A 15795-nucleotide genomic window follows, 5' to 3' on the forward strand; every position below is an offset into this window, starting at 1 on the left:
TGCAGTTTGTTTGCCTCCCGGAAGCAGCAGAAATGTAAAGTAAATTGCTAGCTGGCACAATGGCAGGCATGACACTTTTGGATGTGTGCGGCCTGCTGCCACTACTGCTGATACTGCTGCCACCGCTACAGGAGGATATGGTGGAGGCGGTGTCCGCCTGAGCTCCCTGTGTGGAATGTGGTGCGCGGAACTCCTCACACAGCCGGTCGCATAGTATTCTGCTCAGGCGGGTCACCTTTTCTGTTTCTTGTGCTGGGTTGGGTAGAAACTGTGATATTTTGTCTTTGTAGCGATGATCCAGAAGGGTGGCCAGCCAGTAATCATCCCAGGTTTTTGATGCTGCAAATGCAGGGGTCCCTGCATATGTTAATACACATATGAAAGAGGGGTTCCCTGGGCTCATCCTCCTCCTGTCCGTCAGTAGGCGCCAAAACATCTTATTCCTCATTACCCACCTCATCCTGTTCAAGCTGCAGCAGTTCCTGTTGTTTCATCGCCCGCACAATGCCTGGAGCGTGACAGCACAAATGCGGGTTGGATGGGTCCTGTCCAGCAGTCCCAACATGGTCTCCCTCATCATCATCATCATCATAATCATCTTCCTCTTGAACCTCCTGATGCCAGCCAGTGTCCCTTCTTGTTCCTCCTGATGCTGGCTGTGCGCTATGGAGTGTAATGTCACCCTCATCCTCTCATCCTCTTCCCCCATTTCTTCCCCTCCTCTCCAATGGCCACTTTCTATCAGGCCACACAGGGTATTATCAAGCAGAAAGATGATGGGAATGACATCGTTACAGCCTGACCGCTCCTGACTCACAACGTTTGTGGCGTGCTCAAAGGGGGCCAGTACCTTGCACAGCATCTCCACCTCCAGCCACTGGTCACTGGTAAAATAGCTCAGTTGTGTGGCTGTACCAAGAGCCCCACTGCCTCCATGCACCAGGCTGACCAGGTGATGGCGGATGGCTAGCTTTTGCTCAAACAAACGCTGGAGCATGTGCAGGGTGGAGTTCCATCTAGTCAGAGTGTCTCAAATCAGTCTATGCGGTGGAAGCCTCTGTTGGCGCTGGATCTTGCTAAGCGTGGCAGCGGGGGATCGGCATACATTGCTGCAGATTGAGTGAGCCTGTCTCAGTAAGTCCTGCAGTCCTGGGTATGTGGCACCACCAGGCCCAGTATGTGTGCAAAGCAGGGCACATGTGTTATGCGGCCTATGCGCAGCACGGCCACAAGTTTGGCCCCGTTGTCACACACTACGTTGCCTGTTGTGAGCCGGAAGGGCATCAGCCAAGCCTCATCCTCTCTGTCCATCTTTTGGCCACAAACATCGTCTGACGCCACAAAACCTGCAGCCAGAAGCTGATACTTCCTCGCAGCTTGAAGTCTGTCTGTCACCAACCTCCTGAGATGTAGTAGCAATGACAGTTGGAGGTGTACAAGTAGTCAATGGAGGTGGAAGAAGAGACAATGGCGTGGTTACACCTCCTTCAAGAGAATTCAAGTACTGCTCCCACTTTGGTTTGTGGTTCTTGCGCATGTACGAAAGCAGGGATGTTGTACCAAAATGTGATCCGGCCTGTCCTCTGCGAAACTGCCTGTGGCACAGCATGCAGATTGCTGGCCACCCGTCATCGTCTTTCAGCATGAAAAAGGACCACACTGGAGAGATGCATGAAACTACTCTGCTGCTCTTTTTCTTTGCCTGCCTCTGCATCTGCTGGGTGCCCTGCGTCTGCTCCAGCTCCATCTCCCCCACGGTCACATCGTCTCTGACTGTTCCCCTGCTTGTGCCCACTCGTCTGTGTGTTCTTTAGGACTAACATGAGGCAGATTTGTGGCCCCTTCCATCCCAAGTCTGTTGCTGCTGCCTTTCCATTGTGTTTGTTTCGGAACTGCTGCTAGCCGTTACACATGATGGATAACACATCACGGTCATCATCATCCTCATTTTCATCTAAGCCAACATCTGCAAATGCAGCCACTGATGCAGAACCCTCCCCCAGCAAGTGCTGACCACACTCCCCAAGGGTCTCAAAGTCTGCCTCCTGCTCTGAAATTTGCAATGACAGATCCTCAGGCTGTTCATCAAACAACAAGGGGGTGTCATCAGGAGGTACAGGCACATTAGCCACGCTAACTCCTGTCTATGCTCCTGTCACGGCTGTGCTGGTTGCTGCTGCTACTGCAGAAGAAAAGCCTTCTGCACTTGAGGCCCCTGCGACCCAGTCCACAATACTCTCAACATGACGTGGCTGTATGATTGTAGTAGGCACTTTTAATAAATCTACCCACGTACTGGTGCTCCGCACACATCTCAGACCTGTTTGATAACTTGTGCTCCTGCCTCTAATGGTTTGCTGTTGTCCTACAGTGGAGGACTCCCAGGGAGAAATACAGACAATTTTCTGGGTTTTTTGATAGATAGCAATTGGGACCAGAATAAAATATCTGTATTTTTTTTTAGGAGAAATACAGACATTTTTCTGGCTTTTTTGATAGATAGCAAGTGCTATCAGAATAAAATATCTATATGTTTTTGAGAGAAATACAGAGATTTTTCTGGCTTTTTTGATAGATAGCAAGTGGGATCAGAATAAAATATCTGTATTTTTTTGAGCGAAACAAGACATTTTTCTGGCTTTTTCAATAGATAGCAAGTGGGATCAGAATATTTTTTTGAGAGAGAGAGAAATACAGATTTTTTTTTCTGGCTTTTTTGATAGATAGCAAGTGCTATAAGAATCAAATTTCTGTATTTTTTGGGGGTAAATACAGACTTTTTTTCTGGCTTTTTTGATAGATAGCAAGTGAGATTAGAATAAAATATCTGTATTTTTTTTGAGAGTAGGACAGAAATGTTTCTGCCTTTTTTGTTAGATAGCAAGGGGTAGCATCAAGCTGCACAATCTGTATATTTTAAGATATACTGAAGGCTCCTAACCTGTCCCTGGCACTTCTCTCCCTACTTCTTTCTCTGGCACAGAACACAAGATGGAGTGACTAACCCCTCCCTCCTTCCCTGCATATTTGCCTCTCCTCAGATCTCTCCTGATTGGGCTGTTGGGCCTTCCTGTGCAAAATGGGAGCAAATGATTCGCTCCTGGCCACGCTATTCCCACCAGAAATAATCGTCATTCCCGCCCCCTGCATTTTCCCTCATTTGTGAGTACACGACCTCATGGTAAATTACACTGCCATTCCCGCCTAAATGTTCGGTAAGCGAGAGCGGCCCGATTGGCTGTGAGGTCGAACTTCCAAATCTCGCTTGCTCATTCCTAGTATATACCGTATTTTTCGGACCATAAGACGCACTTTTTTTCCCCCAGAAGTGGGGGGAAAAAGTCCCTGCGTCTTATGGTCCAAATGTATCAAAATGTATCCTTCCCAGCTGCTGTCCTGTCCCGTCTCCTGTTCAGCGCAGCCAGAGTAACTGTCTCCTGTATCTTGCTCCCGGCGTCCTCCCACTCTCAGCATGATTGGCTGACAAAGTCATGCTGTGTTCCCTGAATAGCGTGCTGAAGATCACTCAGAGCACACAAACACAATGTAAACAAATGTTATATTGCAATCCGATTGTCATACATTGTATGACAATCGGATTACAAGGGAATTTGAAAGGCATAGAGTGATCAGAAAGGGAATTTGAATGGCACGAGTGATCAGAAGGGGAATAATCTTTCAGAATCTTTTTTTTTCTAGATTTTTCTCCTTTAAAATTGGGGGCGTCTTATACGGTGAAAAATACGTTAAAATATCTAATATCACAATATTAACTTGTTTGTCGGCAGGTTTAATAAGGATTCTTTTAATACTTTTCAGATTTACGAGAGCTTTATGTAATAGGGAAAAAAATTTCTTGAAGGGACTGTGGTAATGAGGTTTTTAATATACAATCTGTAGTAAAGTCTACGACAGTTTGTATGTGAGGGTTAGTGGATACTGGTGGGAAATATGTAGATTTGGGTTTTCTTTTCAGTAAATTGACAGAATCCTGCCTAATTGTGGTAGGAATATTATATGTTAGTCTTTTCTGAGGTGTCCAGTGAAAAGGGTTCATTTTCCATTAGTAATGAGCATAAATCTTTTAGGACTCTAAAATCCTGGGTGTTAAAAACTTCCGTAGATCTGTGGGTTTGTAAAGTGGTGTTAAATGACTTCTATTTCTGAAAGTTGGTGGGAAGAGATTGATAATTTAAAAAAAAATTGTCTAGTTTTTGCTTTTCCCTATCAGATAAGGGCCCAGTGACTTTCTACGATGTATTGGAAATAGGAGTTGATGCAGGAATGCAAAAAAAAAGAAAAAATTATATAGATGTGAGTTTTGGGGATAGTTCCAATATTGAGTAGCGAGTGTCAGGTGGTGGATCAATTTGGTTGTGGTTATGTTAAGTGTGGTGGAAGTTAGAAGTGGGGTTGATGTTGGTGGATAGATTAGCAATGGTTTGTGTAATGTTTGGAGTAGGAAAGAGACAATTTTGACTAATAGGGGTGGATAAACAACTCAAATGACCGTGTCAGTTTGCTTAATTTTTGTTAGTTATTCTATGTATAGAAATGACATCTGAAGTCCTCTCCTCCTGTATCACTGTCTGTATTAGTCTGTCATTTGCAATCCCTATTTAATGTACAGCGCTATATAAATCCTGTATAATAATAAGATTATACAATAGGTTTTTGCAATTGTTCTCAACTGACGTATTTCCTATGGAAGAACACAATGTGCTACTTGTCCTCCTTTCACCAGAAAAGTTTGTTTCCAGCAACAGAAATCCAACAGCCAAATGTCACCTCAAAGGCTTCTCCAGAGGGTTAGAGTGTATGAATAACATAACTGATCACTTTTAGGAATCAGATGCTTTAATATTACTGATATAAATACGTTGCACAGAGGAAAATTAATCCCCTTTATAGATCCTTATGACAGAAACCAAGTATGCTGTGCCAGCCATACATAGCCACAAAGAGGCCAGCAAAACCATTGTATGACATGAAAACACCAAATCACACACACACACATGGTGTCTGGGGGCCATTATATTCAGAATCATGCACTGCTATTTGGAGGTCCTGGCTCTGGCCCAGCCATCATAACTACCTGGTCAAAATAGGCTTATACTTTTTAGCTCAGAACAAGCTCCCCTAAGAGGGGCACCACACACTTGCCTCTGGTAAGCATCATGCTTACCAGAGGCAAGAACCTTATTTCCTTGAACTGCTGTGGATGGTTTCCATTGAATGCCATGAATCAATAGCAAGACCAGTTTAGTTTTGGGACCAAGACTTCCAGTACTACTGAAGGACACACACACTTTAATACCCTGAGAGTTTCAATTTGACAGAAGCTGTACATGAGACTCCATTATCAAAGGCAAAACTACACAAGAACATCTTGAAAAACAGCTGATTTTATTAAGCATTTACAGAGGTCAATGGACAATTTTCTGTTTTGTTTTCAACTTTGTTCCATCTTCTGTACAGGCTAGAACCAACAAGGATAACTGCCAAGACACAGCCAACAACTGCTGTTCCTATTAGCCAAAGCATGTAAGGACTAGAAGCCAGGTCATCTGCCAAGAATAGTACATTTTAGTGCACAAACATGCATGTTTCCATATTTCATTTGAGACAAGCAGTAACAGTCTTACAATATTGTAAAGCAATCCAAACTTAGCCTAATACACAGTTATGCCCATCCCACCTATATGACCAGAAACAAGCTCAACCCTACTGTTTCTGCACTCAAATAGCCCCTACAGATATGAGGTTTGGTTGAACACATGTACTATCAAGAAAACCAGTAAGAAAGGAGTTCTCAGAATGACAACCAAGACACTAAAGTAATTCTAAAATTTGCTTCCTTCTAAAAGCTCAGTTTGGGTTTAATGACTAGATGTCCATATTACATGACAATTTTACATATTTGTTGCTTTACAGTATAAAGTTCAAGCCCCACATAGCAGCATTTCTAAGCACATACAGTATTTTCCTTAAAATCGATTATGTCAACCATGCATGAATCCTACTGCATATTTCAGTGACTAATTTTAAACACAGCATAGTTGAACACTCACCAGTCTCCACTTCAGCAAGATCTCGATCGGCATCAAAGTCCTTATCCCCACTGAAGATCAAAGGTCCATCAGAAGTTACAGTTAGAGATTGCCTTGGAACTGTATCAGCCATTCTCCCTGCAATAAGACAACTTTAGCTATTAAACAGGTAAATCTTAAAGTCATGAAAGCAAAGACAGAGTGACACTAATGCAACAACTATATCTGGTAAATGAGAGGTAAAATTAGTTAAAAACTATACCAGACATGATGCAAGTATTGAAAGCTAGAAAGGTTAAAATAGAAATTTATAACAAAATTTTACTTTTCCTTTGTGGGCAGTTCACAATGCAGGAATCTGTAGCAGATGGGACACATACTGAGGCGCTGCAATGAAAGAATACCTGTAGGAGAAAAGGCAATATCTCATCACTCAAAGATAACAGATCAAGAATCCATTTAAGGTACAAAGTATTTTATCAAAGCATTTTTCCCCTTTATTGGCCAATCACCCACATTGAGATGCTGAGGTTACTTGTTACTTCATCACCAAGTGGCAATTTAAAAGGCATTCTTGATAACCAAGTTTTCAACTTTCTTACCAGTCCACCAAGAGCAACCTGGGCGTTGGGAGACACGAATGTAAAGGTGCTGACCATAAAACGCTGGTAATGGCTCGGAAAAGCTAAGTTTTCTGAAGGTGCTCCAACAGCAAGCCTTTCAGTCAGGTAGTTGTCTCCAGGAAATGGGCAACTTAAAAAACAAATAAGCCAGTTTGTTAAAGCTCAATTTATTTGTGGTAGTACATGATCCTCTCATCTATAGCTACTTACCCATTAAACAAAATTGGCCATTGAGGATCATCAGTTGGATTAGCAGAGTTGGTTGCCCAGCAATTGTCCAAGACAAGAACCAGGCTGGGATCATTTCTGTTTAAAATACGAACCTCCACAAAGACAGGTTCTCGGAGCACCCTTACTATGGGGTAGTCTTCTTCAGCAAAGAATGAACTATATGCTCCATCTGAAAATAGAAGATATGCTCACATCATGGTCAAAAGCACAGAATGCAACCATTGAGCATGACTAATCCTGTACTTCACTCATGTTCTACTCTGCCATTTTTATTTAATAGTATTAGGTTAAAAGTACACATGATCGATTAATAGCAGTTTATATATGTTATACCAATAAGCTGAGTATCAAAGGCATGGCCTGTTCCTGTACATCAGATTGATTTGACTTTTGCATTAGTTAAACATAGAAGATTGGTAATTTAAATCTTATATGGATTGATTTAGTACCTCTTTATTCATTCATCAAGGTGGGGTGGCAGATATCTGCCTTTATTCCCTTCTATTAAATGGAGCTTCAATATTTACTGAGCAAGTGGCCCTATACCACAATCAATGACAAGCATTTTTAACAAAAGAGATTGTATTTGTAGTAAAGTAATTTTAGGTGTGTATGAATAAAGAGATTTAGTGAAATGTTCTATTTTGGATGCATGTGCAATAAAGGGATGGGACAAATAATTCAGCATTAAAGAACATTTCTTCTTCAAGATACAATTATGTTGTTCAATTTAGAATTGTGACTTAGTTAGCAGATGGTCCAATTTATTATATTAGAATCACAAACAGAGCAAAAGTTTATTTATGGTTTACTTACAGATGCATTGTGTATTTTGAGATATTACATGTTGTAGTACCCTAAACTACCCCCCACCTGGTCAATAGTGTCCATCTTGCTTTAGTCACACCTGGTCATGCCCTGCCCACACCCACTGTTCACCATTTTCAAATGTGGGAGTTTATGAGTGACAATTGCCATACAACACATTACCTGTAGCTAGTCTCATTTCCAGAAAGAGAGGTCCTTGAGTGGACACTGGAGATGGTGGCGGCAAGGTCAGCACTTCGATTTCCAGAGGGACAATATCAGTTTTTCCATACGTGCAGCGAACAGTTATTCTAAAGTCAGAGCATTACAATTCAAATTAACAAACCATGGTTTGTACCAAATGTGGAAAGGCAATGTCATACGTTTGAATACTCCATTTTCCCAAATCTGGTATCTTACCTTACACTGCTGTCCCTTGTGATAGAGTATCCTTGCCACGTTTGTATTACTTTTGTTGCAACAAGTGTGCTTTCATAGATCATGCCATCAGGAGCCTGTTCAAAAGCAATTGATATGGGTGACCGATCTACCATGCAATTAAACAGTGACTACACCAATATGATAACCAGCTATGACTTTCTTCCAATTCCCCTTCCTGGTTCTAACCAATTAACATGCTAACAATACATGCCATTTTAAATATGGTCCAAGAACATTTATTCCTGTTAGACCAGGAAAGCCTTTTCCCTAGACAGGGCAATTATTCCCCCCCTCCCAAACATCATTTACCCAACTCCTGGTTTCTCCACATTAGGCATTAGTCAGTCTACCATATTTCTTAAATATCTTACCTGGTTTACAACATTGCATGCCAAAGGAAACCTAAAGCCAACAAATGAGTTGGTTTTTGAAATGCTCAAACTGGGGCATGAGGTGGAGTCCACACCAATCAAACTGACTGAATCCAGTATTAAAGATGGCAACGTGAGGTCTTTGGACACAACCACCACCATGTTGTTGTCATCAGTACATTGGGCAGTCACTAAAAAAAGAAAAGCATGTTAGTCGAAAGACTCACCATCATTTGGCTTCCATTACCTAAAAGCAAATACTAGAGACAAAAAAAAAAAAAGCAATTTCTGGCCCCATATTTAAATAGTCACTTGACATGGCTGGAAGAGGAACATTTGTAGAAGCCATCAATAACCCTCCACCGCAGTCTGTACATTAAGTGTTCATTCAGCATGTGTGGTTTTGCTTCCCTTCTGAAGTACTTTGTGTGAATTTTTTTTTTTTTTTTTTTTTTTTTTTTTTTTTTTTTTTAAAACCAGTCCATGTTATTAGACCTGAAAACAAAGCCAACATGCCTGTGAGCCCCAATACATTGCTGCACCTGGATTAATTGGTTTACCCACCGATTTTGCATCTCCAAAGAAAATACATGTCATGTCTTTTAAAATATAATAGATTGGGAGATTAAAACATGTTATAGCAATGCACAAGTCTAAAGTTAGTAGGCCCAACGTATAGCCAGTGTTTAGAAGCCCACACAAGCTTTAGATGGGGGGACATTTGCAAAGCTTCAGGAAAATCATTTTGTAATAAACAGATCCAGTTAACAAATATGCACCTTCCGCAAATCAGATACTGGGGACAAGATAAGCCTTTATACCCATACATCTAAAGTAGTGTTTTAAGCTACTAAAACTTACATTTATTTCCATAGAAACAGAGACTTCCAGGGTCATAGTAGGCATAGCAACATCCAACACTTTCACAAAGCTCTCTGGATACACTTGTGTTAGCACATGGAATACGGTCAGCTCTTGGGATAGCAGCACATTCATCAAAACTGGGAGCATCCATTGCTTTGGAGAAAATATAGTTAGTACAAGGCAGCAATTTAGGAAATGCTGTACACACCCCTCCCTATATCATGTTAATTGTCCTATTGACAGACTGCATTCAGCAGAGATGGTATGTAATCCCAACAAATGGGGTGTTAGTTGGCCAAAGATTTGTCATGAGGTAGGCCAGACCTCCGGAATTTAATATATAGTCCCAAACAGGTAAAAAAAAATGCAAGCATAGCAAAGCACAGAAAAACTGCAAGGTCCACATTCATGTAATGCACCACACATCTGTGTCTGCCATCATTTTCCCCCAACATGGAAGGCTCCAGTAATTAAATCCAGTTTAAGCCAAAACTCACCTGGAAGAAGTGGGCACTTGAGATCCTTTTTGTGGTACTGGGGTTTTCCATCACTGAGAACTTCTTCTAGACTCATGGTCATTATGTGTTCCCCGTCCTGAAATCAGATAAAAGCCAACGTAGACATTAAGAAGTTGCTAGTAATAGAAGTCTCATCAATTGTACACACACTTTACCCTCTTTGTCTAATATCAACTTCCCTGGCCACTAATCTTTAGCAGTTTCCTCTAAACAAACTAAAAAAGGTGTAGATTTCAGAAAAAGTCTTTATTAAAATTAGAAACGTTTCTGAGTATCCCAATTCTGACATTGGATTAGAGGGCAACAGAAGTCAGATACCGCTTTGGAAATCATGTTAAAATGATATCTTTGGGTTAGAGTCAGTGGGAAAGCCATTTTATTACCATTTCCCACAAAGGATGAGTCCTTCAGGCAATCAGTCAAATTAGGAAACTATCCTCAAACAGGCAAAAACTTGGGGATAAAGTGTAAAATTTGTGGTTCCCTTTAGTCAACACACCCATTCCACACCCTGATGACCAGCAACAGGGGAAATCCCCCCCCCCCCCCCAGTGAATGACATGGTTTTATTGCCAATATGCTCTATAATCAAGAGATTTCTCAACATGAAATTTATTGGAAATGAAGGCACACAAACAGAAGATTAGTTCAATGTGCTCCATTTGGTTTCACAAACTTTTCAATAGATAAATGTAAGGAGACCCTCACAAAAAAGCTCATAGAAGAAGCCCACCTTTGTTTTACAATATAATCCAAAACAAAAGCAGGCCACACTGAAGCTCAGCTAAAAACCTGGACCTCAAGACCAGCCATCATTGTTATCCTTTCCTATTCCAAGCAGAAGGGTTTCTATGATGCAATTATATTGCTTCCATTTTGACCAGCTTACCTGTTCTTTGACAAAGCAGCCATTAAATGAAGCAGTAACCATTATAGAGCCATCAGAATGCTGTCCTACCCATGTGCCACAGGCAGAGCTATTATGCAGATTGTGAGGTTTTCCATTATGATCTTAAAAAAAAAAAAAAAAAATTAGCATTTTATTTGGAAAAAAAGAGTTGCATGCACAAAAACAAGTAACATTCAGAATTTGCTAGACAACTGCAGGTTTAGGGCACCTGAACAATATTAGCACATTTAAAGCATGTTTCTTTATTCTGCAAACTCCTTTTATTTTGGAAAGGACAACGTATTAGGGATTGAAGCTAACATTAGGTATTACCTAAATGTAGAACTTTTTTTTTTAGTTTTAAATAGAGCAGAGAAAGGTTAGACCCCAGTCTGCTGCCATATACATACATAAAAATATTGCATCAATCTATACTTTAGATGTGGTAACTGCATTGGCAATAGTCTGACGGACAAAACAGTAATCTAAGCATTACATGTAGTATGCATCATTTTGTGTTCCAAAATCAAGCAATAAAGCCAAGACCCCAGCATGCTAGTTATAGCACAAGCATAGAACTATGACTCCTCAAATCCATACAGAGGTAGAAAGGTGTGGGGTTGGCAAGTCTTGGGATGGCCGAGTGTCCTCCCCACAGTAAAGTCTTATAACAATGGAGATGCAACTACTCATTTACAAAAAGTTAAAGATGTTGCTGTATATTAAAACACTGCTGTTAATAGGACCCTGATCCCATTCATATAAAGCTCATTCTGTAGTCTGACCAGTATATTTCTTTACTATAAAGGTTTATTTACAATGACTAACACATCCACAAAAAACAAGTAACATTTATTTTAGAAAAACAGTAAATGCTACTTTTACTCACCTATAACAGATAGCACAAATGCTGCATCATCCAGAACAGAAGGAAGAGAATATTGCATGTAATCATACCCACAGCGCAAGCGGGATGGATCATCCCAAGAATCCAAACCACCAGCCACAAACCCACAGAGCCAAAGCACCCCTACAAGAGCCAACACCATCTTTCCAGCAGCTACCAATACCAGCACTAGGTGAAATTCACTATTTATATGCTGAATCAGTAAAGTGATTGGACAGCTATGGTAGTGAGCCCAGGTGTACTGTGATAGTAACAGCAATCAGGTGAGGGGCGGTTTCATTTAAATCATTTGGAGCTGATAATCTTTAGGTGAACATTTGTGGTAATTCTTTGTGTTTAATATTTCACAGGTTTGTATAAGGATGACTTTAAGAGATGCATCAGAAAAAATATACTTTTGATGACTGAAACACAAAACATTTATATATTGATTATGAAAAGTATCCTTTAAAAAACAATAGCAACTTTAATTTTTGCAGTTTCAGATATTTAACCAGAGCTAGGATAAATTTAGGTTTAGGTGAACTTGTTTGGATTTGAGTGGACTTAAGGGGACTGGAGTGAAGTGGACTGAACTGAACAGGAGTGCAGTTAAGTGGAGTGGACTTGACTGGACTGAACTGAAGTGGACTTCAGTGGACTTCAGTGGACTTCAGTGGACTGGACTGAACAGGAGGGGAGTAGTGGACTTGAGTGGAGTGGATTGGACCTACTGTTACTATTGATAGGACAATTTTCCTAGAAAGGCCCATAGCTGTAAGAAATTAGGCGCATGGCCTACATGACGGGGTGTGGAATGTAGCCCAGGGTTGTTATTAAATTGAGGTAATACTAGGAGGGGCTGTGGTAGTGTGGAGTGTGGGGTAGGAGGGGATGAGAAATAGGATGAGTTAAAAGGGTCTGGACGGAAGTGGGAGGCCCTTTTTTGGAAGAAAAAGTTTTGGGCCCGCCCACCCCTTCTGTTATGGTTAGAATTTGGTATTTGGGGTCATCTTAGCGGTTGGGGTCTTGGAAGGCAGGAATCCAGTGAATTGGAATAGTCGTGGAGTTTGGCATAGGGGGATCCTCCTTGGTGGGTATGGAGCACTGTACAAAAGATACTGTAGGTTATAGGGCAGAGAATCAGTCAATAGATATATATTATTCTACAGGGACATTTCAGTGCCCTTGTAACAGTTAAAGTCTCACACACAGGAAGAATGTAATGGTGTGTGTCCGGTTGGACATTAGCATGAACTACCTGTGTCCGGTTGGACATTAGCATGTTTATAGCTATCCCTGCTATTTACAGATCTGTCGTGGCAGATCAATGAGCAACTGCTGTAATAACTACAGCGGACACAATGCACCACTTGTCCTACTGTCACCAGGAACAACAAGGACATTTTTTTTGGAAGCAACAGAAATCCAACAGCCAAATGTCATCTCAAAGGCTTCCTCAGACTTGGTTACAGAATAGGAAGAAAGTAAGTGGTAAATTGACTGACAGTTTATCTCACACGATGATGACATATTTCTTACAGAGGAACACAATGTGCTACTTGTCCTCCTGTCACCAGAAATACCAGGAAAGTTTGTTTCCAGCAACAGAAATCCAACAGCCATTATGTCACCTCAAAGGCTTTTCCAGAGTGTTACAGAGTATGAAGAACATCACTGGTAAATTGAGTGATCACTGTTAGGAATCAGATGCTTTAATCTTACGGATATAAAACTCTTGAAAATAAGTTGCAGAGAGGAAAATGATTCCCCTTTATAATTCCTTATGACAAACACCAAATCGGCTGTGCCAGCCATACATAGACATGTAGCCACTATGAGGCCAGCAAAACACCAAGCACTTGGTGTCTGGGGGTCATTGCATTCAGGACCATGCACAGCAATGCGTAGGTCCTTGTCTAGCCATTAGAACTACCTGGTCAACATATGCCATTTGCTTTTCAGCTCAGAACAAACTCCCACCCATCCAGAAGGTACCTTTGGTAAACCATCATTAAATGCAGCAAGCTTGCACATAATGTTGTGCTATGACTGTTCTGAACTAATGTGTACTGTACCATTCTGTGTAGGAAGCATGCACCACAAGAGTTCCCATTCTGTGTATTCTTCCTTGATATTATTTTATTATTTTTGTAAAAACTATTTGCACTGTTCAACCACAAGTTAAAATTACCCAGCTCCCTAAAAATAGACGTCTTGATAGAATGCATATGTGGACAAAGTCCTACATTGTCCCTACTGTTCCCCAGTGTCAGATGTGCTATGCCCCAAAAGACTACATCTTGCATAGATCTGTATCTAAATGGTTGCCTGGCATCTCCATCTGGACAAATTTCAGGTTGTGCCCCCTGTGAAGTATTAGCTGGGGTGTCCCAGTTACGGAGGGGGGAGTGCCTAGTAGAAGGAAGAACCTCACTACCTTGTACTGCTGTGGATGGTTTCTATTGAATGCTATGAATCAATAGCAAGCCCACATTAGTTTCCAGCAGTACTGGAACAAATTGTATTCACCCACTTAACATCTCGGTTTTATTACCTTGAGAGATTTTTAATTTGACAGAAGCTGTACATGAGACTCCATTATCATTAACAGAACCACACAAATTTTTGAAAAACAGCTCATTTTATTAAGCATTTACAGAGGTCAATGGACAATTTTCTCTTTTGTTTTCAACTCTGTTCCATCTTCTGTACAGGCTAGAACAACAAGGATAACTGCCAAGACACAGCCAACAACTGCTGTTCCTTTTAGCCAAAGCACGTAAGGACTGGAAGCCAGGTCATCTATGCCAAGAAAAAAAAAATATAGTACATTTTTAGTGCACAAACATGCATTTACAAGTAAAACTACTGTTTGAGACAAGTAGTAACAGTCTTACAATATTGTAAAGCAATCCAAACTGTACTAGATGATTTGGCCTTGTAGAATGTAGAGTCTCTTACCTGTCCGCTTGACCCAATTCCCTCTGATCCACTATGTGCCCATTCATCCACCCTGGCCCCTGCCCTAACCAAACTATTCAACCTCTCCCTTTCTACTGGTAAAAACCCCTCTGCTTTCAAACATGCCATAATTCTCCCCATCCTAAAGAAACCCTCACTGGACCCCTCTCTACCGTCCTATCTCCCTTCTCTCATATATAAGAAAGGATAAACCCCTGTCTTCTGCCATATACATACACAAAAATATTGAAACTTCCATACTTTAGGTGTGGTGGCTGCATTAGCCATTGGAATGGTCTGATGGACAAAAAGGTATGCCTTTCCATTAGAAACCCAGCAGAAGCCCTTCCTCAAAGCTTTACATGTAGTATGCCTCATTTTTCAATACAAACTCAAGCTTTAAAGCCAAGACCTCAGCATGCTAGTTATAGCTCAAGCATAGGGGAACTATGATCCCCAAAATTCATACAGAGGCAGAAAATTGTGGGGTTGGCAAGTCTTGGGATGGCTGAAAGTCCTCCCCACAGTAAAGTCTTAGAACACTGGAGATGCAACTACTCATTTACAAAAAGTGAAAGAGGTTGCAATGTATTAAACAACCTGCACTGCTGTCTAATAGGACCCTGATCCTATTCATTTAAAGCTTATGCTGTAGTCTGACCAGTATTTTTCTTTAGTATAAAGGCTCACTGGTCATCTATAATTACTATTACATTCACAAAATACAGACGTTAAATTTTTGATCTTAGAAAAACAGTAAATGCTACTTTTACTTACCTATTACAGAGAGCACAAAAGCTGCATCATCCAGAACAGAAGGAAGAGAATATTGCCAAACTACCAGCCACAAAACCAAAACAACCCTACAAGAGCCAACACCATCTTTCCAGCAGCTACCAATACCAGCACTAGGTGAAATTCACTATTTATATGCTGAATCAGTAAAGTGACTTGACAGCTATGGTAGTGAGCCCAGGTGTACTGTGTTTAAAGAAAAGCAATCAGGTGCTGGGCAATTTTTTTTAATTCATTTGTAGCTTATAATCTTTAGGTGAACATTTTTAGTAATATTTTGTATTTAATATTTCACAGATTTGTATAAGAAGTGATGTGTTACAAAAAGTATCCTCTTGATGACTGAAACACAAAGC

The 15795-nt window shown here is 40.9% G+C and overlaps 1 protein-coding gene across 1 annotated transcript; it reads right to left on the reverse strand.

Moving 5' to 3' along the window:
- Positions 1-5387: 5387 nt before the first annotated feature.
- Positions 5388-11841, reverse strand: LOC140323448 (zona pellucida sperm-binding protein 4-like). The gene is made up of 12 exons (XM_072400501.1): positions 11684-11841; positions 10795-10916; positions 9885-9981; positions 9385-9540; positions 8524-8714; positions 8132-8226; positions 7895-8022; positions 6884-7073; positions 6653-6803; positions 6376-6454; positions 6072-6188; positions 5388-5567 (listed from the first exon to the last, which is right to left on the reverse strand). Exons 1-12 carry the CDS (start codon positions 11739-11741, stop codon positions 5410-5412), a joined length of 1542 nt encoding a protein of 513 aa, XP_072256602.1. The 5' UTR covers positions 11742-11841; the 3' UTR covers positions 5388-5409.
- Between the last annotated feature and the right edge of the window lie 3954 nt (positions 11842-15795).

The sequence above is a fragment of the Pyxicephalus adspersus genome, chromosome 2 (genome assembly GCF_032062135.1).
Source record: "Pyxicephalus adspersus chromosome 2, UCB_Pads_2.0, whole genome shotgun sequence".
In the NCBI taxonomy this organism is placed as follows: domain Eukaryota; kingdom Metazoa; phylum Chordata; class Amphibia; order Anura; family Pyxicephalidae; genus Pyxicephalus; species Pyxicephalus adspersus.